At 42.1% G+C, this 27,657-nt stretch overlaps 1 protein-coding gene across 5 annotated transcripts in view; it reads left to right on the top strand.

Moving 5' to 3' along the window:
* Positions 1 to 27,657, top strand: part of LOC132910268 (latrophilin Cirl-like) — a 364,455-nt gene that overhangs the window by 322,953 nt on the left and 13,845 nt on the right. For 3 of the 5 annotated variants that reach the window (XM_060965824.1, XM_060965823.1, XM_060965820.1), the window contains 12 exons: positions 15,502 to 15,608; positions 18,465 to 18,648; positions 19,039 to 19,217; positions 20,022 to 20,663; positions 21,965 to 22,376; positions 22,522 to 22,747; positions 22,848 to 23,013; positions 23,136 to 23,350; positions 23,547 to 23,650; positions 24,732 to 24,776; positions 26,087 to 26,255; positions 27,347 to 27,568. In XM_060965824.1, coding sequence (XP_060821807.1) covers positions 15,502 to 15,608; positions 18,465 to 18,648; positions 19,039 to 19,217; positions 20,022 to 20,663; positions 21,965 to 22,376; positions 22,522 to 22,747; positions 22,848 to 23,013; positions 23,136 to 23,350; positions 23,547 to 23,650; positions 24,732 to 24,776; positions 26,087 to 26,255; positions 27,347 to 27,568 — 2,671 coding nt within the window. Of the gene's footprint in view, positions 1 to 15,059; positions 15,167 to 15,501; positions 15,609 to 18,464; positions 18,649 to 19,038; positions 19,218 to 20,021; positions 20,664 to 21,964; positions 22,377 to 22,521; positions 22,748 to 22,847; positions 23,014 to 23,135; positions 23,351 to 23,546; positions 23,651 to 24,731; positions 24,777 to 26,086; positions 26,256 to 27,346; positions 27,569 to 27,657 lie in introns of all 5 variants that reach the window. The other 2 variants (XM_060965821.1, XM_060965822.1) reach the window with 2 other exon arrangements.

The following is a 27,657-nucleotide window of genomic DNA, read 5'->3' as shown; positions in this document are numbered from 1 at the left end:
AACTTTTAGCTTCGAATATTTTTCCATGCTTTTGAAACTGTTCTTAACGCATCCTCATTTATGCGGTAATAAAATATGTTAGTAACAGCGTGGAGAGAAAGCTTGCAAGTTGAATAAAGGTTTAACGAGATAGCACGTGTACTCTCGCATCCATAAGTCATCGGATACTTGTCTATTTTGGGCAAAATGTTTCTTAGAATGTACAATGTTTTTCACATTACGTGCATTATTTTCGATATTTGACGCAAATACTAACTTCGTTTCATAGTACAGATTAGTTCGTAGTATAAAATCGCACGTATTATAATTCGATTGAGTGTCTTACAGATAAATGATAAAAAAATTCAAGAAATTGTACACCTACGTTCTAACGATCATTTTACCTAAAATAAACAGGTGTTTGATGACTTATGGAAGGCAGTATATCTGACTGTATAAAATATTAAACGAGGTTCGGGATAACCGATTACAGTCACATTATTAAATCAAGGCAGCTTTCACGCGACTGCAATTATTCTACTAAAGTTATCGGATTTCTTAAAATCAGAGTAATAATTTCGAACGGATACGAAAGGACACGAGCCATCAGCTTCCTCGACGTTGTTCCATCTCTATCCCTGTCCGCCCACGGAAATGGAGCAAAGAGCATGGAGTCGAAATCGCGAGGAAATAAACGAAGGGGTAAAGGACGGGGGAAAAGAGGATATATCCAGAGAAGAAGGAAAACGAGGAAGGAGTGGACGGCTTCATATGGTCCAGCGAACTGGCCAATTGCTTGACCATTGAAGAGCGTATTTCGCGGCGGATCAGAGCGGTAGGAAGAATCGCAAACTCAGCGGTCGCTTCTCTATCTCGGTCCTCGTGAACATCCCCTCTATTTCCTTCGGTCTTCGTGTCTTTGCGTCCTCCTAAGTTTCAAACACATGCACACTCGTATAAACGTATACATATGAAATATATACACTCAAGGACACGCGCGTTTCACGCGCATTTCCACGTGTCACAAGATCCACGTTCCACCGATCCGTATTCTAGGATACCCAACCTGATGAAATATCCTGCGGATTCCTTTTTCTATATTCTGGTTTTTTATTTCTTTTTTTTTTCTCTCTTTCTTTTCGTTTGAACGGCATATGACGAAATCGGGAATCTGTCGCACCCGTTGGTCTAGATGTTCGATTCGAAAGCGCAGAAGGTAAAGGGAAACGATGAGAGAGAAAGACACAGAGAGAAGAGAGACAAAGGGAAAACGGTGACGTAGAATTTCGTTGATCTGACGCGAAGCGCGTTTCGTCGTTGTGATTAATAGCTCGCTAGCGGAAATTAGTTTCGCGGGAAACTAAAAAAAAGGGGAAACGTGACTGTTGCTACGTCTCACGACGATAAGACCGTCGACGTGCCGGTAGTGTGAATAATTGGGAAAGATAATCGCGATGACGAATCAAAATCGTATCCATTAACGTTATCGTCGCGTAGCTCTGAAAGCGGTAGCTGCGAGCAAACTCGATCCCTGTTGTCGATTACGTTGGTGAAACCAAGGAAGAAGAAAACGAAACGACGATGAGGAATAAGAAGAGGAAGAGAAAGAAGAAGAAGAAGAAGAAGGAGAAGAGACATAAGAAGACTGCGAGAATACAAAAGCGCCACGTAATCGCGTAAGAACCGCTAGAAGCACGCGTTGATATCGAAATGTGCCACCGTCTAGGGCTTGAAGTAGATTTTCAGAAAAATGCATTTAAAGTTCGTGGCGCCGCGCCGTCTCTCGCCGGCTTGGAGTCGGTCTAAGGACCTCCTTTGGCTGACGAGTAATAACTTCCGGATTAACTTTAAGTGGAGAAGTTCCACGGTGTTGCTTCTACCGTGGAGTCATACACGTATACGTCTGTCGCGGTTCTACGCGCGTGCATACGGCAACACTCTATCTATGCGTTTCGCGAGACGGGGCAAGAGAGTTTGACGTCAATTTAACTCGTTTCGCGGAATCGATCGAGAAGATCACCAGTTTGCCTGATCGTAATCACCGTTTCTTCCCTTGGTATACGTTCGCCTTTCTCTCTTTTCTCTCTCATTCTCTCTCGTTCTCTCTTGACAATCATCTGTAACCTTTTTGCTTCTTTCCTCTTCGTGGATCCATCTAGACTTCGTGACGACTTTTTCTCCTTTTCTTCTTGCCGTGTCTCAAAAGTATATTCCGCGAAACCGGGAAAACGTTGTGCGATAGTATATATATTAGTACATATATTAGCAGCTGAATATCGAACGAATATCGCGAACAGTGTACCAGCGAAGACGGTTTCTCTCGTAGAAAAATATCTGTACCTCGGATACGTATTAGTAGCTCGTTTAATTTCCAGATCGGATATTTTCTCTCGATCATTCGCATCCCATTTTTCCAAGCCAGAACGTGAACTGGACGGCTTTAACGTGCTACGCGGATCGTACCTTATCGGCACCGTTATCGTTGGCATCGTCTATGAGAAGCGTCGAATCTCTGGTACATTTCTCGCGAGGACATCTCACTTAGCCAAAAATCGAGAATCAACGGCGCGAATTTTTATCAACTCGCTCGATTCGAGAATCTCGTTCACGAGTAGTCGTAACTTTCGCATAATTCAAACCGCTTTTATTTTCGTTCGTTTGATCTTTGTTACATCCTTTGCAATAACCGATCCCGTTTGTTACGTTTAACCTGCTCTTTCCTTTAACACCAGGCTGTAGTTGGGGCAAGGTGCATCGACTTTCATAAAAATTCACACGCATGTACATACTCTCGCTTGAAACATTTACCGCTAGGTGTTCTGGGTCTACCTTCCACAGTGTTTCGCTCCGAAAGATCCTTTGTTAATGCGATCCCTGTGAATAATGAGACTTTGTTTCACTCATTAACGCGTTACCTGGCATTGTGAATGGGAGCTATGCAATCTTTGGTGTACGTTTCAGAAATCTCGTACATTTAGTCGATCGCCAACCATTTCGATTCTAATTTAAATTCTAGCTGATCGTAGATTTCTCGAACATATCCATTCACAAGCTCTTATATGTCAGTTGATGCGTTTCTTTAACATCCCCTCTTAACGTTATTCCTTAGGAAGGCTTTTTTTCTAGAAGTAAGCAAAATGGAGCAAGCGTATCCTAAATCAAGGGACAAGTAGTTTACGGTAATTCTGAGGATGATACATGCCATCCTTCTCTCTGTTCTCTCGCAAGCTACACTCGCCACTTCCTCCTAATGCATCTCTATAGTTATACCGGTGTGGAATTATCAGTGTGTTCTCTCTTTCTCTTTATCTATGCTCGTTAGCTTCTTCCCTGTATCAAGTTTATCTTCGACGATTATACGATTTAGTTTACCTTCGCGATTTATTAGTATCTATCGTTTCAACGCCATGATCCATCGCTGTTCGCGATAGACACTGTTAGCCACAAGTATTAGGACACTTACTCGAACAAATTGTAACTATTTATGTAATTATTTGGTATTTTAAATGATGTAACGGATCTATAATAAAATATCTAAAAAGTAAAAACAGCGGGACAATTCTAATACTTGTGGCCAGCAGTGTACATATCGCACATGTGTTTCAAGCGTCAGAAATCGAAATAATTCAGTTCTGTGATCAAAAACTATCATTAGAAATTACAATATGATATAATTAAATAATATTTGATCATCCTAGTTTCCTTGAGACTGTTCTTTTTGCCAATATTAAAGTAATACTTTCTTACTTTTCCTGAAAAACTTTTTCTAGTTTTGAAATACGTGTGCGGTAATCCCCCGCAAAAATCGACCAATCGACGTCTCACGCAAAGAAACTTTTCGCAATCTTGCTTCGGCAAAATATCCAAGTTGAAAAACTCTTCTCATCGAGAAATCGTCTAATTCACGCGCCATGTTGAGGAACATCGATCGCGGATTAACAGCGATGGGCTACGGACAAAGCCGGAAACCAGCGTCGAAACGACGGATTGACGGTTGTACAGGCCGGTTAGAGACAGATTTATCAAGGGTGCGCTGGGCACGTACGAGATTACGATTTAAGTGAAACTGGGCAGGGGGCGGCTTTGCCGGAACGATTAATGAAATTGAACGGCCGGGTTTCGCTGCGAAACTCAGTCTACGGAATTAATGACGCGCGCCGCGCGTAACCGTGGAAATGTTCATTACACCAGTTGAGAAATGACGCGGCTGGTTTGCTGGATTTTCCACTCTTAATCTGCCACGCTAGAAGCCGGTGAGCAATTATATCGGAAAAGAATGACCAATTTACTGGTCGCGGGCTCCAACGTGAAAATTAGTTCCGTTTTATGTGTCGCGTTAACAGCTCCCCACCAAGAGACGCAGTTTAAAATCAGCGTAATCACCTCTTTCGAAGCATCACGATCGATCGATCATTGCGATCTTTCTTTTACGTTTTGCATTTTATACTGTTACTGGCTTGGTTTTTATCGCGGTGATTTGTAGAGTAGACTTTCGTAACCGATTTCTTAATTGTCTTAGCGCTTCGTCTAATTGCATACTTTGAAGCATTGGTACGTGGTAACGCTTGACGATTAAGATACGATAAATTTATCGTAGATAGTATACATAATAAAAGTGCATTAAAATTGGAAACGTTTAAGTGGCGGAAACATCTTTGTTATTCAAAGTTTTCATTAATCGGATTTTGATCAATTATATATTTCTTTTTATAACTATCTATACTTGAATCTAGAATTAACTTTTGATGAGCTGTTTAATATTTTCGAGATACATGAGTTGGTAGCGTTGTAATTCTAATTCTGGCCTTATTCGTCAAATATTTGTAATTTTATTACAATATTTATAAAATATCGAGAATAAAAATTTTCGAAATTTTCTTCATCAATAACGTACTGTAATCGAAAGTGAAAGTTCCAAAGTTTTTCGTGCGAACCAGCCATACGTTCGAGACAGCTTGACGAGCAGGTATACACGCTATAATACAAAGTGATCATCGAGAAAAGTAGCTGAAAGAGTTCGTAGCGAGGCTGTTGCCATCCCAAACCTTCTGGGAACGAATTCTTTCCACCAGGTTGCGCAATCGCGGCGTAATTACATTGCGCTAATAGCCACTCGATGATTCGATTCTCGTCGTTAACTCAGACCGGCCAGGGAACCAGTTCGAAAACTTCAAGATCCTCGAACCTTCTTTTCTATCAACTTGTTTTTTCTTTCTTCTCGTTCATCACGGTATCTCCACAAACGAAAACCAGTCACCGTTACAATTCACAATGTTCTCAACGTTTGATCATTCAACGCAATACAATTCATTGAAAAATAAAAAATACAAAAGAAACTCGATTCGATAGTTGTTTAAAATATTTTTAACGTAAACAGTTACGATCACCGCGGAATTACAGGCGTTAATATTTAACTAATAAACACGACACGATGGTGCAGGTTCGACTGAGCGATAAAAGGAATAAAAAAAATAAAAAAATATTTTATATGAAGCGATACTCGCTGTTTGTGTTCTTAATATTTATATTTTCGCGATATTCTCTATCCAGTCGCGGCTATACACCGACGATAATCGATGACACAACGCGATACGTGTGGAGCGCGTGTCGATTCTCGTTACGTTCGGAAATTAAATTCAACGTTTCCTGATTCCCGGGTGCTTGTTAGTTTGCCAGTTAATAACGAGCGATCAACGAGAAGGGAGAAAAAAAAATAATAAACAGAAAAGAAGGGACATACATAAATGAGCATAACGAGAAAGAGAAAAATAGTACAATGACGAGGGTAGGTGGAGAAAGGAGATTGTTTCACGCTACACGGGGATATGTTACGGCGTAATCGATCCGACGTAGATACATTAAACAATTTCACGATTCGTCATCGTCTTCGAAGAGGATAATTAACCATGGCAGAAAACGTGAGAAGAACGTAATTTCGTACCGCAATCAGCCGAACTTAATCTTGACCGGGATAACAAACAATTATGAGAACGTCTACCACGAAATTCTATCTTGTCCTGTCGGATATTTGTCAAAATACACCCATTTCACGATCAAAGAAAGAAACAGGAAAATAAATAGAAAGGAAAGCTTGGTTTCTCTGGTTCCCGGTGCCTCGTTGATAAACAAGTTCCTCTGTTATGGGAGAATAGCTACTAATGAAATGATCACGGTATACGTCGTTTTCGCGATGTGAAAAAAGCTGTTCGTGTTTATCCTTCATTCCTCTGCGGGAATTTTTCTTCGTGACAGGTTCCTTGCGTGTTTTGCTCCTGGCTAATACAACGATCGTACGGAAATCGTAAACATATCCGTAATTTTTCAACGATACACTTTGAACAAAGTCTATTCGCGAACGCGTTTTCTGATATTATTTCTGTACTTTATCGCGTTATTACAGATCTCGATAAAATGTTTAGTACTCTTAGTTCAAATTTTATGAAACATTCACTTGGATATTTTTTAAAAATATCTAAGATATCAGGGATGAAATAAATAAAAAAAAAAAAAAACAAAAAGTGAAGCAATCAACGTAAGTACTTACATACGTGCATCGTTCGACAAAAGACGATAGTCAAAGAGTAAAATGGCGTTTGATCGAAACCGAGCATCGTTCGATCGATACGTACTCGAAAAGCCAGTCGTTTCTCGAGGTGATTTTTCGCGAACGATACTCTCTTCGATAATTGCATTTGCATAAAATAAGCCGTGTCAATCTCCATCGACCGATCGAAAATTAGAACTTTTCTGACTTTCTTTAATTCGATAAACTTGTATTATTTTGCAAGCCCTTACCAATCTCGGTCTGTCCCGGCTTGGCATTTAACCTAAACTAATTGCGGTCTCGAGAATTCCGTCGATAATCGTATTATACGAAATTAGTTCTTTCATTCAATCAAAAGACATTAACGCGATCGTAGCCGCTGTCGCGGTTACTCTTCGCCTCTCGATTGTAGCCTCGATCGTTCTTCCTGTTCTTTTGCCTTTCCTTTCTCCTCCCTCTTTCTCTCTCTCTCTCTCTCTGTTTTTTTGATTCTTTTCTTTTTAATTCCTCTCTTCGCCTGGTTCCAATCTCACCGGCTGTTCGTTAAAAGGCAGCAGCACAATTCTCTGCTCGTCCTACCTTTTCGTCGGATTTTTCAATCGACCGTTCGTCCTTTTTCATTCAAAAAATACACTCGAACATGTTTGTCTGGTCGCCTCTCGAATTTTTTCTCGAGGACGATCGAGAGGCTTACTCTGGTCGGGATTTTCATTAGTCCCTTAAATGGTCGGTCGAAACGTTAATAGACGTTGACTGTAATTGGCGAGCAAAGCGTTCGACCGTCGATAAACTATTAACGCAATGCGGTTCCCAACCGTGGGACCGTCGTGAGAACGCTTTTACGACACTGTCGTTGATCCCAGTTAATAGAATGTGATTTTCTACGCTGCTCGATATAATCGCAGGATTATCCACTTAAATCATTGTGTAAAAGATTGCTTCATTGATGTTTCTTTTCATCCCTGATAATTAATCGATGCTTCGGAACCACATTTAAAAAAAGAAGGTTTAGCTCGCCAGCCACTTTATCTACGGGTATATAGCTTTATAACCGACTTTATTAAAGAACCAACCGAATCTCTATAATCGTATTCGTTTAATACGAGATCCTCGACAACCATATTGCGTTTATACCAGTTTCGAATGTAACTCGTTCTAAGAATAAGACACCACCGTATCCGCACACGTTCTACGTATCTTCAAGTTCTCTCGACAAAACTCGTTTAATCCTCTGGCAGATTAAGAGGAAGAGACTTGAACAGGGAGGAGGAGAGAAGAGAGAGAGAGAGAGAGCAAGAGAGTTAGAGAGCTCCCAGTTAGGTACTTAAAAGTATTCCAATCACGAGAACGCGGCGAAAGTCCGACGAATATTTCTCGTTACCCTCGTGGAACAGGGTTGTAGGGTGGTGCACAGGCGGATACAGGGTGGAAGCGCGGAACGAATAAAGGTAGAGCCAAAAGGAGGGTGAAAACGAGCGGGAAAGCTACGAGGGTAATATTTAAAACATTATACTACGGAAAAAGGAAATGAATTTTTGTAGATACGCAATGTATATATCGCACTTTCCGTGATATCCTTGCTCCATCTTGATACACAAGCGACCAATTGCATGCCACAAAGTTTATTATATAATGTACTCTTACAGACGTAGAGAGTTGCTGGATCTTTGTACAGCTCGTTACAGCCACGATCGTACGCACGTTCTGTTCGATCATTGTAACGCTTTGCGCTGGCCAGTTAGCGGATTCGTTGCAATGATCCATTAAGAGATTTCAGTTTCGATCAACGATTCCTTAATTGTGAGTTAAATGATCTATTTGCGTGAACTTTTATTTGAAGAGAATTGTTATTGAAATCGACGATCGTGGCGGTAACTAGAGGATTCGCAGAAGGAGATCTTAAATCGTGATATTTTTATCGATCGATCGATACCGATTGTAAAATAGAGCAGAGTTATTAAGAAAAAAATTGATATAAAAATTTGTTTATTAGCCTTTTTGGAAAGAATAATTTTTTCTGTAATATCGCGTGATCTTACGAATCATGTTACACGTTAAGAACTCTTTTTGCGACGCTACTATTCCAGGTCTAATTCGTAATGGAAAGGAAAAATGAACATATACATACTTATACATAAAAGAACGCCACGTGTGCTACCATGGATCTTTTTCCCTTTACTCTTGTCACCGTCCGGAATGCTACGAAGAGATGCTCCTGTGTTGTGTTCTCTTGTTTCTCCACTCTGACACGATCGCCGCACACACGTCCTTGTGGTGTCTGCGAGGGAAATTATCCTGGGGAAAATTCTTTCTGGATCAGAGGCTTTTTCGTCGACATTCGTCACACCCTTTCGTCTCATAGCAATCACAGTCTGAATCAATTTCCTCTAGAGATTCTGCACTAAATCTTTTCGCTGTCCATTCATTATACTGTTTCGTGCAAATTACTCGCGAACTACGCGCAATATATTTCCGAAAGATTGATGAAAAAGATTGAAGTCAGAAAAATTTGATAAAAAATTCGCTTTTGAAATGTGTCATTTTTTTAAGAGCACGGGGTATCGTTTAACACGGTGAACGTACAGAATGCACGTTTACGAATCCCGTGTTACGCTAAAAATAAGCATCGAAGGATGAAATTAGTCGGCGACTTGTCCAGCCATGGGTGAGCGTATCCGTGGCATCCTGCTCGCAAAACGAGCGGATCGAAACAGCTTCGTGACGAAGTGCAATATTCCGTAGACAACGTAAGATCGATTAATTACTTGTTCTGACTAAAACAAATTGCAGATCGTTTTTTTTTTTTTTTCTTTTTCCAATCTTCGTGGATCTAGTAGTATACGGTATTTTAATTACATTCCGATACTCGTTTACTTGTTATCCTACCAAAAAACAAACACAGCATAACCAATTACTACGTCAATCGAAACAATATCTGACATTAATCAATGCATAATTAACAATATTGCAATTACATCGAATTAAAAAAAACGTTTAACATCACTCCCCCCGCTGAAAAAGTAATTCATACGAGATGAATCGTCTCATCCTACTAATATCATCGATGGGTAATCAATAAAAATTTTTCAAGACACTACATCAATTACCATTTAAAAGCGTTTTATTAACCTCCCAGGAGGATCTCTCTTTCGCTCGTCATCGCGCGTGACGCGGTAATGATCGTTTACAAACGGACGATCGAGTTTCTCAAAGCGACCAATTTTCGACGTGCGCTGCCTCGTTCCTCGGTCCGGTTCTTTTTTGCCACGATTCTTCGTTTTGCTCGCGTCCAGTATCGCGAGGACCATGCGCGCAACGACCGTATCTCTGTGTCTCTCGCAAAACGTCAAAGGAAAACGATCTCGTTTCTCGACGCGTGATTTTCGGTAGCTCGTGCGTCTCCACCCCCTTCGAAGATTCGCGAACAATCGACGGGACTCGGCTTCTCTTGCACAAAGAAATTCCTTCGTCGATTAAAAAGTCACACGAGCTTCGGATACGATCCGAAACGAGAACCGCTTCGTGTTCTATCGTCTCTGTTCCATGAACATCCGCCGCCGCCTCCGCCGCCACCGCCGCATGTGTATACTGTTCGTTCGATTTGTGTGTTGTTCGCGCATTTCTCTTCCCTGCCGATACGTTTCCAAACGACGAAACCGTAGGCGTGACTCGACTCGCGTTACGACCTCGCGATTCCACGCAGATACGGCCACGCGAATCAGCCCCGAAACGATTTTTCATAATCTTCCTCGGGGCTTGGTTAATTGATTTTTCGTCGATACACGCCACACTCGAAGCAACGGGATGAGAGAAGGCCAATCGTTCTTCGACGTTCGATTAATTTCGCGCGGGAGCGCCATCACCGTCATTCGATCAATCGCGTAGCACGTTTCTGCTTCCCTCGTACCGATCCGCCGACGTTTCCGCCCATTTCGACCGCGTTTCCGGTTAAAACTGAATCTGTGTAGCCGCACCACCGTCACGAACTTCATTTCGCCTGGTCATTTTCCACGCGAATGGCGCTTTCGTGTCATCTAATCGACCAAAAAACTTGACCATCGATCGTTTACGTAGATCGTTTAGATATTTTCGGCAAATGCACTGCATTTTTCACGCGTGTCGGTTGTAATTCTTCCTTTCCGTCTTCAACCTTAATTACTCGAAACGTTTTAGAAACGTTCGCTTCATAATTGATACGATTCGATTACCGCTAGAAAGATCGCATGAAAATATAACAAGATTTTAATTCGAGTAAAAGTACAAAGAATAGAAAATAAGAAAAGAGGAATTGCAGGCGTCCTGTAAAATTAATTGAATAATCGATAAATAACAGGGAAATGTATTGATGGAAGAATTCCTAGATAAAAATATTTAGTTTTTTTAATAAAAAATCAGGTTTGTACAAAAGTTCCACTCGCGAAACGTAGGTTAAAGCGACGAGGTGTCGCGTGACAGTCGAGCGTCGTGGTCGTTCCCTTTGGCGTTATTAAACGCCAGGTGCATAAATAAGGATATCGTAAATCATCGGGCAGAATTTTAGATAGGAGAAAAACGCCGGGTTCGAGCTATCATTTGAATAAACTTTTGCGGAAGACTTTAGGTCCGAGTTTTATTTAGCAGTTAGATCGAATCGGCGTTTTTTAATGGCCGTCTCTCCCAGCAGGAGGGGAAGGCAATTTTTTAATCGTTTCCTTTCTTTAACATATTAAAACAAGAATTTTACTGGATTCGGATTTTCCTTTGTTTTTGACATTTGTTGTATAATTTACGCGTTGTTACATTTACAGGCAACGTTTCGGTGGTCGCTTAAAATAGCCGTAAATTATTCGAACCAACCTGAGGCACGCGGATATGTATAACGATAACGATAAATTTTGCATATCGCGGAATGTAAATACGTCTGTGTTTGAAGGTGTTAAATCGCGAAGATGAACGACGGGGCTATATGATTCGTGTCTAAGCATGCACGGTAAAACCACTCGACGTAACGATAGACAAGTTTCATTAAGGATTCCTAGCGTTTTTCCCGTTGGCTAAATTACACATTTCAAAATGTCTGACGCTCGATCGTACTAAATTACTTTAAGTGGATCGTTCAATCCACTTTTAGAATCGTTTCATTTTCTTCTACTCTGTTGTAAAATACCATTCGAATACCATTTACCACAATCCAATAAGCGCACATAGATTACTTTTTTCGGTCATACTTTCCTGTAAATACCTATGGGCAACTATCTATTATACTTCTCTTCGCTGATCTATCGGAATATCATTTATAATATCGACGATGCAAACGCGTTGTGAAACCGGAGAAAAAAAAAAGTGTTCATCGAAATTGAAATTTTAATGCAGTGCCAGAAACGAGGTGAGAGCTCTCTTTGTAACGCGTAAAACGGTCATTAAACCGATGCGGAGTCGATCAAAAGTTCCATGCATAGATTATACGCGTATCTTCGTAATGTGGGGAGGGGGAAGCAATTGGACAGGAAGCGGTCGCAAAATAAAAGAGAAGAAAAATGGTTGGTCGGTTCGGAACGTCGCGCCGAGGCGGCGGGCTTTTCGCGGTTGAAACTCCTTTTTCGTGCGCCGAAACGTCGCGTCGGCTCGGCGAAAAAATAACAGTGGTTGGCCCAGATAAATAACGGGGCAAACCGTGAACGGGTCGAAACGTATTAAATCCGGGGTCAGCCCAGGCGTGTCGGAAGGCTCGTCTGAATCGTCGTGAAATCGATGATTAAAGCACAACCACCAGGCAGAAAGGAGTCGCACGATACGACGAGCAAACGCGACCGGCATGTCGACTCAGATGGAAACGAACGATGAAAGCGAGAAGGGGCTGTAAGAGGGGTCGAAGGAAACCGAAGGCCTTAATAACGAGCGGCGCAACATCCGCGAAATGGCGATTTTTCGTGTTCACTCGTAGTTTATCCGTCTGAAATTACGTTTACCCTCGCCAGTGGTTCTATTTGGCGGCGCGCGTGCAAGGAGGACGATCCCCGACGAAAAGGGGAGCGACGTCATCGCGACACGAACCAACATCGTCGAAAGAGAACACACGTTTATTTACTGCGTTTAACATATAATTTTACATCTTCGTATAATTTTTTTTCTTCGCTCTTGCTTTCCATCAGCTACGTTTAATGAATTCGAAGAAGCGTGACCTTTTACGGAGCGTAAGTTGAGTGGAAGAGGCACGTGCGAGAAGTGAGAGTCAAGAATCAAACGGGATTTGTCGATAACAGGAACGTTTCGGTCCCGTTTTCTTCTCCCATAACATAGTAATCTACTAGCGGGGCCAATTACACGAAGTAACCAGAAGTTCCCGGTTGCCTGTCGATACACGCCACTCGAATCACGACAAATTGACGTGGCCGGAACCCGTAGCAAAGTCAACAGGAATCCCGCCCTTTCGGTTGGCGATCGATTGTCGTCGTGTCAGCGGCGCGAATTAATCCTTCCCGCCCGAAGGAACGTTTCTCTTTTACCTTCCTTCCTTCCTGTTGTTCGTTCGTCGTGTTCACGCCCCCGGAAAATCCGTGTTTCAACCTCGATGAAGGGAGAGAAAAAATTGTTTCGAGACGATGGAGAACAGGGGTTTTCGGATGAAATTTCGGGTGAAAAGCAGAGGCCGGTTAATCCTCTGAAATAGTAGCTGCCACGAGGACCGATAACAGGTCGTGTGTGGGCTTTTCACCTGCACACCGCTCCGCCTGGCCAACAATGGGCCGTGCACTCGCTTTAATGGCTCGCCCCCGATCGAGATTAAACCGTGCACACTTTACCGATTCTAAGGCGGGGGCCCCGCGTGCGTGTATTATGCAGAAAGTAAGCGGCGTGGTCGGATCGAAGCGACGAGTTCGCCGGGATCGACGAAGTAACCGCGAGGTGTTTTGTTTGATCGTGGTGAATGTGGGAAATTGGCTACGTTCGCGTTCATTGTAAAATACAGTATATCGTGGAATCTCGCTAGGAAGATGAGAAAGAGTTATTTATATAGCGTACAGTGGTACCTAATATCCAATGCTCGAGATGGAGTAGATACGTTATGAAATAAGGCATATTTATCTTTCAAAAGAATTAAAATTACCTCGGAATAAATATGCTATAAATATGATACAAATATTTAACATAATATACTATAAAAGAAGGAACAAGACGAACGTGCAAAACTGTATGAAACGTTAATTAATGCATCGATGTTGATCATTAAGTCGGGCGCACTTCCACGTCATCGATCGGTTCGTTACGGCCGTTTTCTCTCTTTCCGTTTCCTCGCGTCAACGGGATTTTTCTAATAACATCAGAAAGCGGCACCGCGTACTTTCTTACTTCGTCCGAAGTGGCGAAAGGTATAAGAAGCAAGAAAGGTCGCGTTTAATTCATCGATTTATTTTTAATGGAACGATTTTGTTTTAAGAGGCGAAAGCTGCTTTCGTTGGTAAGACGATTATAGTTCGCTTTGAATCAAACGACCAACGATCCATGCGAACAATGACGAAACGTCGCGTCGTCGGGATTAGAATCGGGCGAAAACATCTTTGAAGTGACTGAAGATTTGGAAATAAGTAGAAAACTCCGATGTCGTCGGAGACACGCGGCTTCCCACGCGTCATCGTCGAACACGATTTTTCGTTCCATTGTGCTTTGTAAGAGGGCAAAGCTTTAAAAGTTCCTCGCGAATACAACAATAAGGTACTCTTTAACGAAGGAGGCTCTTGCAAAGTATTGCTCGGAAGAAGGGGCAATTGTAATGTAGGATTCCTCTCGAAAGTTTACTATTTCGTGGCACCGATACTTTCGCGTTCGTTCGACGAGTGTACTCAAGAACGAAGCGTTACGTTTAAAAGAATAACCAAATTTTTCGTTTGGTGTTTTCGGTTTAATCGGTGATCGTATACTATTTTATGTAAAAATATGGAAATCGCGAACGAAAACTATGAACTAAAAGAGAGAAGAATATTTTATTTAGGAAAATTTTTAAACGCGCTTGAGTTCAAAATTCAAGTTTTCTGCATGATACTCGTATCACTGTACATACACACCGTTGTACTATTAACACGAAACGATCGGCGCACGATGTTGCGAATACGAATTCATCTGTCCTACCACGAACGTATACTGCGCTTTTACAACTACTGCAAATCTCTATTTCTACTAACTCATTGTTCTGTTGTTATTTGCTAACACGTGTACCTCGTGAATATCGAACATCTGTTGTTACTAACATTCCTCCCGGAACGCTGTCGCGACCCGTTTGAAAATAACATATTACAAAATCTAATATCACGTTCGAACGAAACATCGAAACGCTTAAAAATGTTCTCTATTTTCGATTGTAAATACCTTGCAAAGTTTCATAGTTGGGGCTGTGAGTGAAAGAATCATTGAAACTCGAAGTTAGAGGATGCTTCCAAGATCGCCACGGTTCACATTTCATCGACGCCATTGATTCTCGTTAATCAAATCCATTTCATCGAATCTTCGTGACTTATCATTGTCCCCTGGGGTGACTTTTCTGCTCACGTGACGATTACAGGTGCAATTATCGTAATTCCTGTTCGGTGGACGTACGCAGCGAGATTTTCGAGGAGGACCCGTGTCCCGGAACCGGGAAGTACATCGAGGCGCAGTACTATTGCCTAGGTTGGTGCATACTTTTCTTTTCGACCGACGAATCTTCCTTCGTCGAGTTACACACAAGCGCTCGGGATCACGATTTTTCCAAGATAAACGCGATTAAAAGGACAAATATGATTAACAAATTTGAAAACTCGTGTGAAATACCTTGGAGAAAAGCGTGAATCTTCGAGATGCGAGAAAGCAACGAAAGACACAAACTTTGTCGAAAAAGTCTCTCCATTCGTGAATATCCCTCTTCGAGCATCCATAACGGTAAGAGAGAAGGGACAGGATCCATGGTTCAGTACACTTTGGTAAGGGTGTACGTTTGTCATGTTAACCGACCAATCGCAACCCAGGTGCAACGACCAGCAGAACTGCAGCATTGTTGCATCGACGCTGCAATTCGGCGATCCCTGTCCCAACACGCACAAGTACCTCGAGGCGCATTATCGTTGCCTGTCCGGTAAGTAAGACTCCACCATTTTTGTACGCGCCCTTCTCTTCGTAATATCTCTGTACCCTGTATCGTTTATTCTACGAACGGTCTTCCGTAGATACCGGCAAACGATCGCATAGGCGCCGACTTTGCGATCATTTTCCTTTGCGAACATATTCCTTTTTCAAGATCATATAGAAGAAACCTTTGCGATTATTAGAATATTACTTAAATTACATTAATCGAATTGTACTCTCCTTGTACTTGATCGTTAAAGAGATCCTATTTAAATTTTTATTTAAGGATTAATATGATACGTTAGCGTTAATAATTCATAGTGTTTTTTTTTTTTAATTAGAATCAACCAATTACACGTTCAACATGTATTACAAAATAATTTAGAAAACTATTTATAGCACGTATACCGAAGGAGTTTCTGATTTTTAAATTCGTTTTCTGAAACCAGCTGATCTTTCGATAACAAGTATAATCGTTAAGCTTTTTTCCCGACATCGATATCGATGATTATTAGGCAAAAAATTCAGGAGCCGATTTTTTACCTATGCGATTCTCGAGAACGATGGTACGCATCTCGAGATTCTCATGTTCTAGAGCTCGATATTCGCTTTTTTTATCAGGCCGTTTATATACATAGCGTACGGGTAAAAAGCTGTTCAACTGACCGCGAGAATCGATTAGAATTTCCCGAAGCCGGCGCTTATGATTCACGTTGCCCACGTAACTGCGAGCCCGTGTCCCGATAAAGATCTTCCAGCGGCTTGCATCGGCTATGCACTCTCCAGACAGACGAAGTATAAAGTGAAGAAAAGAAAAGATCGCAAAGAGAGGAAAGAGAGAGAGAGAAGAAGAGAGGTGGAAGGGTTCGCGAAGACGTGATCTTTGCGATCGAGAAATCGATCGTAGGGATCGGTAACGCAGAGGAACACACGGCTGCACGTCCAACTTTTCTGACGTGTTTCGTATCGTAATGAAACTCTTCTACGACCCAATAAGAGCAAACAGCAGAGAGATCAAGAGAAGCAGGGAAGATTACTGCGAGCGTCGATCGTTACGCTCGATGATACTGCGATTCGACTGTGACGAAACGACGTTTCGACGTGTTACAGTAAACCCGCATCGTACTTTCTATTAATTTGCCTCTCATCAATTATTAATACTCGTATCAATTTTCCTGCTAGCTATTTACATATTATAAGCATTGACATAATGCATGCTATTGTAATCGTAACCATAAGAGTAGCTTAACATTTTCGATTCATAGACGCGTGAAAATACATATACAGGACCAGACATGGAGATTTTTTTAAACGTTCAAAAGGAAATCACCTCTATCGACTCTCTATACGCATACGTTCTACAGAATGATAACCGGAGTGTAGCGTTGCTAGTATTTGAAGACTTTACGACGTTCAAACAGACTCTAACTAGCAGCGAACGAATGAAGCTGACTTTCCTGACCTTTCAGCGTTAACACCCACCGGTTACGACCTACCAAAACCACCAAGCAACGCAATCACTTATTGGACCATAAAGTGTCAACCCTCTGCTCTCTCTATGGCTCTCTCTGTTCGCCTTTTACAGCTTCCAAACACATCCTCTTCGTCTGATCGATATCCAGGAGGCTCGATAGATCGGTCTAACCGACGTGTATATTCAAGAGGGAGTAAGGGATCTGTTGGTAGCCCCGATACCACGAGAAAGCCTCTCTATTTCTCTCTCGTTCGTCCCTCTGTATGCATACGGGTGTCCTTCTCTTGCATAGCCGACTATCGTAACGGACATCGGCGACGTCCGGTATTTTACCTTATCGCCAACCCCTTCGGCCAATAAAGATGACCCCTATAGAGATAGTACCGCGAAATACGCGGACCATCCCGTTCAGGGATTAACTGCCGTCGCCATCTTGGGTTAAAGATCGTTTTCTCCTCTTAGGCCAGATATAGTCGCGATATCGGCCTCGAAGGTAGGCTAATCCTGCCGCTCGCTTCGACTCGCTTCGCCGAATGGCCAAGACCTTTCGTTTTCGGGAATATTTCTGTCGCGATCGATACAACATCACGATTGTTCGACCGATGCATTGAACCATCCAGACCAAAGGATGTCTCTCTGTAATGGAACGTATATACGTATATATATTCGAGATACGGGAATCCTGGAATGAGCTTGAACGGTCATAGAGGATACAATTGCCGGTTTCTGAGAGCATCGATCGTTTGTCCTTTCTAAGCATCGTTATCGAATCAATGTTTTGCCATATCGATTACGAAGCAGAGAGATAACACGGTGAGTTACTTTCCATCGAAAGTCGTTTGTTCCAAATAGCTTCGATAATAAGTTTCAAGAAAATGTTAAAACTTCATTGTAATCATCCATCGCGATAGCTATCGCGACGATTAATTTCTCGTCGGACCCCGAACACTCGAAAATAAAAAGGCGAGCTTGAATCGAAGAGATTAAAGAGGTTTTCACCGTGACGTGGCAATTCCACGAGAAACAAAGTGCGATCGTTAGTTTCTGGCCGTAAGAGAGAGGAAACGTTCCGATGAGAATCGGCGAGAGATTGATCCCTACCCCCTAGCCTGCAACGAGGTTTAAAATATCCCCGTCGTTTGAGCTCAGTCGAAAAGCTCGTTTACCCGGCCCTGCCTTCGAGCTCCTCGAATCACTTTCCTTCTTAATTATACTCGGCGTTCGAATCCGATAAGCTCGTAGACGAGTTCTTAGCATCCTCGAGAGTAACCCTCCCTGAAAGTTGGCGTCTCTTCTTTCCGCGTGTTCGTCATCAGCCCGTGTTTCGTTTTCCCACCCGTGTGCTTCTCCCGTTTTCCACGAATTAAAACGAGACCGACGAAACACTTGCAGCGGCAACAACCACCACAACGTCCCGTCCGAGTCCTCCGTGGATCATGGCTTCTCAGCCAAGCGTTTGGAGCACGGCTAAGCCGACTGTCAGGCCTCCCTCGAGGATTACGACACCCCAGGCTCAACAACCGCCGCAGCCGCCAGCACCGTCCACCCCGACGCTCCCAATAACCACCACGCCAAGGTCAGTATACTTTTGTTTAGTTTCAAATTCGTTTAGTTTGAATTATCGAGCTTTGTTTCAACGATTCGTTATCGAATCATAATTTGTCTTTGTAGATTTTGTTTAATAGTAATTTTTAATAGCAGAGATAACGATATATTTCGAAATGGATCGTGAAATAATAAAGATTTTCTTTAACGTTCAACGGTCACGTAACTTTGCTACGATTCGAAGGATATTCTTTCGGTGTCAGCTAGAAAAATAAAGTTATCGAAACGTTCCATTAAAAGCAGAATTTTATTACGTTTTCTCGACGGGGAAATATTTTCGTTACGTCGTTAGTTGGACGAGAGCCGATAAGTTGGACTGCACGAGCGTCGTTGAAAGTGACAAACCCTTTTCATTTTGTAGTCCCACGTCGACGAGGTCACCGGTCGATACGGAGGTCCTCGAAGTGGACCAAGACTTAATATCTCCTGCAAACGTTCCGTCTGCGAATGTACCAGCGGTGCCTCCGATTGTTCCTGAAACCACTCAGGCCACAACCACGTCGACCTTTGCTCCTTGGAGAACGAGTCGAAGGACCACTGGTAAGTTCTCGAGTGTTTGAGCGGTCTTCATAAACGAGAGGAGAGCGTTGATGGCGTTTTGATAAAGAGAGCACGGAATGTATCGTTTATTTTATCATCGAGATCGAGAGACGGTACTTGAGAACATCAGCTTCGAACAGAAAGCTACTTAAAGAGCTTTCTCGTTCGATCACTACGCGCTGAAACCTAGAAAGGGTGAAATCGATGAATTATTAATGTAATTAAATATTGCACTCTAATTACACTCTGAAACAAGACTTATCGAGTGGATGATTTGAAGCATCATCGGCCGATTATAGTCGACACGTTGGCTCGAGGGCTTGTCAGCTGTCAATTACAGCCAACGATCGTACCGAAAGGGTTAATGCACAAAAGGCAGCTGTCAGAAACTTGGGAGTTCCAAGAATGGATAGACCGTCGAAGTAACTTTATAAAGATATCCGAAACTAAAGCGATCTCTAATTAGGAAAATTCCATCGCCTGCGTTGTTCTTTTTCTTTTCTTTCGCGACAAATGTACAACTGCGTGTTAAAATAGCAAGGAAATACGGCTGTCAACGTATAAATCGTATCAGCTAACCAACGTTCGATTTCGATGTAACTCGGCAACTCGTAACAATCACTGCAAAAGATTAAGACACCCTTGGGTATCCAAAATTCCATTTCACAGACCCGATACGATGTTGCGCGCGAGCTAAGCTCCGGTCCGCCGGGGACCTGACACTAGAATCACATTAAAGCCACGCCATTAACTAAAGCCAAGTAACAGGCCAACTAACGCTCGTAACTAACTCAAATATTCCAGTGCCGAGCACGCTGTATCCAGAGTCCAGCTCGAATGGCCAATGGTACGACTACGGTAGACAAGTGTGTCCCCCGGTGATAGCCAGGAACCTGTCGTGGAACACGACCAGAGCTGGCGACGTGGCTGTTCAGAGTTGTCCAGGCGGTGCTAACGGTTTGGCGCGTTGGAGATGCCTGGCCAGGGCAGACACGGCCTTCTGGCATCGAGACAGTCCGGATCTGAGCGAGTGTCGCTCCGTTTGGCTCACCACGCTGGAAAACAGGGTAACAGAAGGCGATGTGATCCTCGGAATCAGTCGAGAATTATCGCAAGTGACGAACAACAGCAGAGGTCTCTATGGTGGTGACATGATGATCACGACTAAGATCATCAAGAATATGGCGGAGAAGATGGCACAAGATATAAGGACGTACCAAGACGCGAATCAGAGGGAGGTCAGCGTGACCGAGCTGCTGCAAGGTGTCGTGAGGACGGGCAGCAATCTGCTTGACAAGGCGCAAATGGCGTCTTGGAAGGATCTCAGCCATCAGGAACAAATGAGAGTCGCGACCTCTTTATTGATCGGACTCGAGGAGAACGCGTTTTTGTTGGCCGACACGCTGATGCACGAGAAAACGATCACTCATGAGGGGAGGAACATACGTGAGTATTGTTACATATATCTTTACTTGTTGAATTAGAACGGCAAATTGAACTTTCCGTAATTCGTTTGAAAGCAGTGTAATTGGAAATTTAAATTAGCGACGCGTAATCTCGAATTAGTTGGAGTTATATCATAGACGAGGATACGTCTATAGGAAAAATTAGCCACGAACTAATTTAGATGGTGTGATAAGAGCTGAGAGAAAGGACGACGGGCCGTGATGAGTAAAAAGGAGTGGCAGACGGTATAACGAATTAACGTTGAGTCGTCTAGCACAATGGACATGCAAGTATCGTAGGTCCGACTTTAACATCGGGTCGCATAAATCTAGATCCCTTATCTGTGGAATGCGACGGTGGTAATATCCGGCGTAGATAAAACAAAGATTCAAACCCATCGTAATTCTCTGGTACCTAGCTGGATAATGTTGTAACCCGAGCTTTACCTCTCTCCCTACCCGGCATTAACACAACAAAACCACCGAGAAAATTACGAGCAATTTGATTTACTTCCTGAAAGTAACGTAGCGCGCGGTCGTGATTGAGGCTGCTGGAAGCAACTTTCTGCGTCGCGGTCGAACGAAGTAGCACCAACATTAGATCCGCACGTGATAAATAGCATAACAGTAAAGGGTAAAAAGAAGACGAGTTTGATGAGCGACAGCCGGCCGGATGCCATGTAACATAATATTCGCCCGTCTGACCGTGTTCTTTCTTTCGTGCTAACAGAAAACTAGCTACCACTATCGCCGGGTTTAGTCCTCTCGAATTTTTCTTGTCAGCCGAAGACGTCACTTTTATGACTGATCGAATGGAATATACGATGAGTGAAACACCGTGACAACAAGGAAAAAATAACCGACAGAAAGATATGCGCGTTTAGTTTTATCGTTCGTTCGAGAAGATGAATCGAGTAGCGGAACTTTATGGTCGCGAGATTGACGAACGTTGCGGAGTTCGGTTAACACCGCGCCATCCTGTTCAGGACGAAATACCTTCCCGAGGATATAAATTTTATTTCGATGCACCACGTGGACATGTTTCTACGGAATATGTATTGCGTTCGAAAGTTCGAGTGTAAAGGCCAAGGTTATAACAAAATGATTGGTACCGAGAATAACGCGAGTTCCCGGTTATAAAACGTCGATTGAAATAAAAGAATTCAACACATTTTGTATTGGATTTCATTTTCGATTCTTTCCAATTGCATAAAACATCTTATCCAACCCAAACTAGTTTACACCATATAAAAATATCATGATATCCTTCGATGTTCACGATTCACGTGTCTCTTTAAATAGTAATGGAAGTACGCGTTCTGGATGCACGGAATATCGGCGATGATCTAGAAGTGTTCCCGACGGAGGCAGCTCAACAGAGATGGGCAGCTTCGAACGATCGTGTCGAGTTAACCAGAGGAGCTTTGCTGGAGAACAGCGAGGGTGGCATTGTCCGTTTGGTCTTCATGGCCTTTGACAGGCTCGAGGAGATCTTACAGCCGCAAGCTGAGGTATCATCGTTAGTCATGAACGACGACCCTCAGCCACTGCCGAAAAGGAACACGACCAGGCTTCTAAATAGTAAAGTGATCTCCGCGTCTTTGGGCAAAGGAAGGCACATACAGCTCAGCGAGCCTGTCAGAGTCTATTTCAAGCATCTGTCCATTGAGAACGTCACCAATCCGACTTGTGTGTTCTGGGATTACATCTTAAGGTGAGTTCCTCTTCTAATTACATCTCTCTCGCTAATTCGTAGTGTCGTTTATTTGGAAAATATTTATATACGTAATAAAATTTTGTTCTTCGAAGATGACACAGGGATAATTGTTATTCTTATATACTTTTAATTCCCATTTCAGTGCTTGGTCAGAGGAGGGTTGTGAAATACGAAAAACCAACGAAACTCACACAGTATGCGAGTGCAACCATCTTACAAATTTCGCCGTTCTAATGGACGTGCACGCCGTCAGATTGGATATTGCTCATCAAGTCGCGTTGCAGATCATCACCTATATCGGCTGTATCATTTCCGTGGTTTGCCTGGTTCTGGCAATTTTGACTTTCCAATTATTTCGCGGACTAAAGGTAACTATTCCGTGCCGAATCTTACATGGATCGCAAAGTACGAAAGCTTTAGCTGTATCGATCGAACATCTACCAAGCGTTTCTTGCCATTTTGTTACAGTCGGATAGAACAACCATCCACAAGAATCTGTGTGTGTGCTTGCTGATCGCGGAAATTTTATTCGTTTGCGGAATCGGACAAACGAATCAGAGAATTATCTGCGGTATCGTCGCTGGATTGTTGCACTTCTTTTTTCTTTGTGCATTCGCCTGGATGTTCCTCGAAGGTATCTCTCGAATAGAATATCCGCAACGCTACCGTTTGTCGAATCACGCATTAACTAACAACAAATAACGGTTCAGCGAAACGGGAGTACCAGTTTGATTTCCTTTCGATTTTCTTTTGCAGGGTTTCAATTATACGTCATGCTGATCGAGGTGTTCGAAGCAGAAAAATCAAGGCTACGCTGGTATTATCTAGTCGCCTACGGTGCTCCGTTGCTGGTCGTAGCCATTTCATGTATAATCGATCCTCTGAGTTACGGTACCGATCGATATTGCTGGCTACGAGCGGATAACTACTTCATATTCAGCTTCGTTGGACCAGTGATACTCGTTATACTGGTAAGATGACTGTTGCCCAAGAAAAGTACGAAATAAATCGTAATCGATTCACGTTATATTAATATATAATAATGTTTTTAAAGCATCGAGTGTTTCGATGAAACGTAAAGCCGTATGAATATTTGATATACCTATCTATATATTCTATTCTTAGAATAAGTTCAATACAGAAGCTGTTATCCGGTTTTCTTGTTAGGCAAACTTGGTATTCCTATCGATGGCGATTTATATGATGTGCCGACACGCAAACACGACCGTAGCGATGAAGAGTAAGGAGCACTCTCGATTGGCCAGCGCAAGGTAAGCCTAGAAATTCCAGGGTTTGTCCGTAAATACGAGAAACGTAACAAACGAATTTGTACATATATATTATGTATCTCTATATTAAAGTAATCGATCGAGTCCGTCCGTTAACACATTCGAGATATATCAATCCTATCGTCGAGTAGAATCCAAATGTTTGTTTGGTGCTTTCGGTTCACGTTCGCAAGCTTTACTTGCTTAAAGATATCTCCCGAAAGAGAGTCTTTTATTGTCACGCATCTTTTTGGCGGCCATGCTGAGTTCTTTTCGTTTCTATATATTTCCGTTTTATTAATTTACTGTGTTGGAATGATCGCAAGATTTCCGTTCGTTCGACACACCACTTGTATTGCTATAAATCTTAGGTACTATATGGGTATCGTTCTATATATATATATATAATATACATGTATATCTATTACATACATGTATCTATGATTTGCTAACGTTCGTTAATATGTATGTATTACACGTGATTAAAAATGCCGTCACAGTCGAATCATGCTTCAACGAGAAATTAGACGCACGAACAATCGAACGGGTACAATGATAATTAGCCTGCGTTCTGTGTTTTCTGTGATTTCAATGAAACGAGCAAAACTATGTCGAATGAAGAGAGAGATAGTAATAAGTAATTAACTTGATAAATTTCTGTACGAAAATGTTGGTGACGGTAGTTAAATTCTCGTGCAAACTCGACTCGTTTTATTATCGAAATTGCTTTATCGTAAAAAATCAGTCTCTCTCTTTATGTTTCGTTTTCCTCTCCGTTTTTAATCATTTTACGTCCTTTTTGTACTTCATTTTCATTATTTTCCTTTCGAATAATTCGAACGTATTTAAATGTCGTTGAACGTTCTATTGTACTAACGCAGGTATATAACGTATAGTAATACGAATCGAGTACTGCACTAGCGAAACGATAAGTTGTTTTTTTTTTTCTTAATAATCAATTAATTAAAATGGTGCCGGAACAATCACCTAACTTTGCTGTCTTGTTTCATTTTTGTATTAAATCTTCTACCCACTTCTGTCTACACTGTTCTACATTCTTCTGCATGGCGTGGTTGGTTGGTAGTGGAAAGGAAGAGAATGCTCTTCCCAACAAATTGCAAGCGCACTTGTAAGATATTTACCAATTTTTATTATTACCCACATCTCGTTCATTCACCGTTACATCATTCTATTACTAATCGTCGATTCACATGTCTTTAATTTCACCATTCTTTCATTTAACAAGTTCACTGTTTTCTCTTGTTTCTTTTTCGTTATAATTCAAAGCTACTGATACGATAATTGTTTCATTTTATCATTTTTTCTTTTTTTTTTTTTTTTTTTTTTCGACTGTAGAACGTAGAACGTAGTACATAGTTTGTTCACGGGAAGAACAAAGTCACGGTGATCGTTTAATCGAACGATCATTGATCTAGTGACTCACTGGAATCGCAAATGTTATTATCCTGATTGTTATATTATTTTGTATCGGTTTAGAAAAGCCTGGGCAATTTGCAATTATCAATGGCTTAAGTAGCGTGGTATCCTCGCGATAATGCTTGACAGAGAACACACGTGGCGACGATCGATATTCTCGGAATTTCTTAGTTACATCACGCTGTTTGCCTTTCCTCTGAGTACATATACGACGATTTAAACCGCATGCCGTATTTATCCTTTAGTTTCGGGTATAAGGCCTGATTTGAGAGTAGCTTAGTGTATACGCGCGAGATTAGAAGTAATAAACACCTGCCTACCTGTGTAGTTCGTGTACCCGATCCTCCCGTAGATCCGCAGTCTTGATCGTTCCTAGTAGATCAGGAACTAGGAAAGAAAAGAAAAGAAAAGAAAAGAAAAAGCAAAAAATAGTAAGAACGTCGATACGGAGAAGGTGGAAAGAAGTAAGAAATAGTAACACTGTGTGCGATGCTTATAGGACGCCAGCCGCTTTCGAGACTCGCGAGAACATTAACGATGCTAATGCTTTTGTTGAAGAGTGTGTACTCGACGCGTGCACGCGTGTAGAAACCAGCAACATTAGTAATACACGTTAGCATCGCGCAGCTCGAAATGTTGCGTGCACTTCGGTGCATAACGCCGTCTCCTGATAATCTTCCGTGTTCTCGCCGCTCCATTTCGATAAGAACGTGACAAATGTAGCATTGGAATTATTAGAATTAAAGTCACACCATCATCGATCATTTAGCACGTTACTCTTAATTCTTTCAATGGCACGAGACTAAAGAGATCGTTTTCTTTCATCCCCCCTCCCCCACTCTCTTCGTTACCTTTTTTTTTCTTGTATTTTTTTCTCTAAATCCCTCATACCGATAACTTCACATAGCTCTCGTTCACGTTCCTTTAAGCATCGCTCGCGATTATCTTGTTCTTGAGATTTTTAGCTTCAATGTGACTGATTGATCGATATTTTCTGACTAGGGCATGGCTGAGAGGAGCGATCGTCTTAGTATTTCTACTGGGACTCACCTGGACCTTCGGGCTTCTCTACTTGAACCAAGAATCCGTCGTGATGGCGTACATCTTCACCATATTGAATAGTCTGCAGGGGCTGTTTATCTTTGTGTTCCATTGCGTTCAGAACGAGAAGGTAAGGGAATACGTCGGGGTCCAAACGTCCACCTTACTTTAAACTCTCTGGTGTTGTTAACGCGCGTTCCAACGTTTTTGAACGCCTCGTTGAATCATCCTTCATTCTTTCATCTTTCGTCGTGCATTCTTATCGTTAATGAAACCAACGAAATTCGAGTGGCATCTTAAACAGCGCGAAAAATTATTGCGAGAGAATGTTACAAATTATTTACGATAATTATTATTATTAAAAACAAAACAGGATGTTAGTTTACTCGGTGGATTATATTGCGTATATTTTTCAATTTTGTATCGAGCAACCGCGAAACGTTTCGAAAGCAAGAAGCAATGTCAACGCGAAGTTTAAAGGAAAGTAAGAAAGCAATTGTCGAATCGGAACTTTATATAATGAGAATTGTAAAACTGTTTCTATCGTAAGGTTTATAGTTAACACAATTATTCACGAGTCAAGGATCTTGTAACATAAGAATTCGATGCACTATGTACGAAAGCGGATTCTTCGTATTATATAAGTAGCAAGTAACTCCATAAGCAAGAGGATCATTTGAGAGGAATCATGTTAAACGCAGTCTAAACATCGTAATGGTATCTCGCAAAACAAAACACGATGACAACAAATGATGTCTCAAATAAAGTGCTGTGGCAATCGAAAATCACCCACGTTTATTTGTCGAATTAACCGGGATCCTGTAGCCTGATTTGCAGCTCGTTATATTCAGTTATCTTCTTCCTTTTCGTTTGAACAACGTTTATATTTTGGTTGCCACTGCAGGATGCACCGCTCTTTTCCTAATTTATCTGTAAATTCAGCACCAATGCTTCATAAACTCGATCACATATTCATGTTTCTCAATATATCAAAATATATATGTTCATCGTTAAAGTATATCATCATCGTCATCCTGGAAGATTGTATCATATATACTTTTCAATTAGTTTTCCTTTTTTTTCTCTTTTTCTTTTAATTGTTATTATTATTCATACGCGAACGAACGAGAAACGAACGCGCGCTCGCACTTGCCTTGGTTCTTTGTGCACCGTTAAAAAAAAACCTTTCGTTCGGGGGGTGGGTTTGCTTCGCCATTGCAGGTGAGGAAGGAATACAGGAAGTTCGTGCGCCGTCACTCCTGGCTGCCCAAGTGCCTCAGGTGCTCGAAGACGGTGGCCGGAAGCTCCGGCGGCTCTTCCGGTACCAGCGGCGGCGCCGGTGGTGCTAATGGAGGCAAGGACTTCGCCTCTCACAACACCTCGTCGAATCCGTCGGCGCCGACGACCGATAGCTCCGGATTGTCGCCGCACGCCGCCTCCAATGTGGGTACAACAACGACCACGTCACCGCCGAACAATCACAACAACCTGACCGCCGCCTGTAACAATACGAATCTTTCGATAAACGTGAA

Source organism: Bombus pascuorum, chromosome 9 (genome assembly GCF_905332965.1).
Source record: "Bombus pascuorum chromosome 9, iyBomPasc1.1, whole genome shotgun sequence".
Taxonomy (NCBI): domain Eukaryota; kingdom Metazoa; phylum Arthropoda; class Insecta; order Hymenoptera; family Apidae; genus Bombus; species Bombus pascuorum.
Note: the sequence above shows the minus strand (reverse complement) of the source record. Positions and strands in the feature narration are given on the sequence as shown.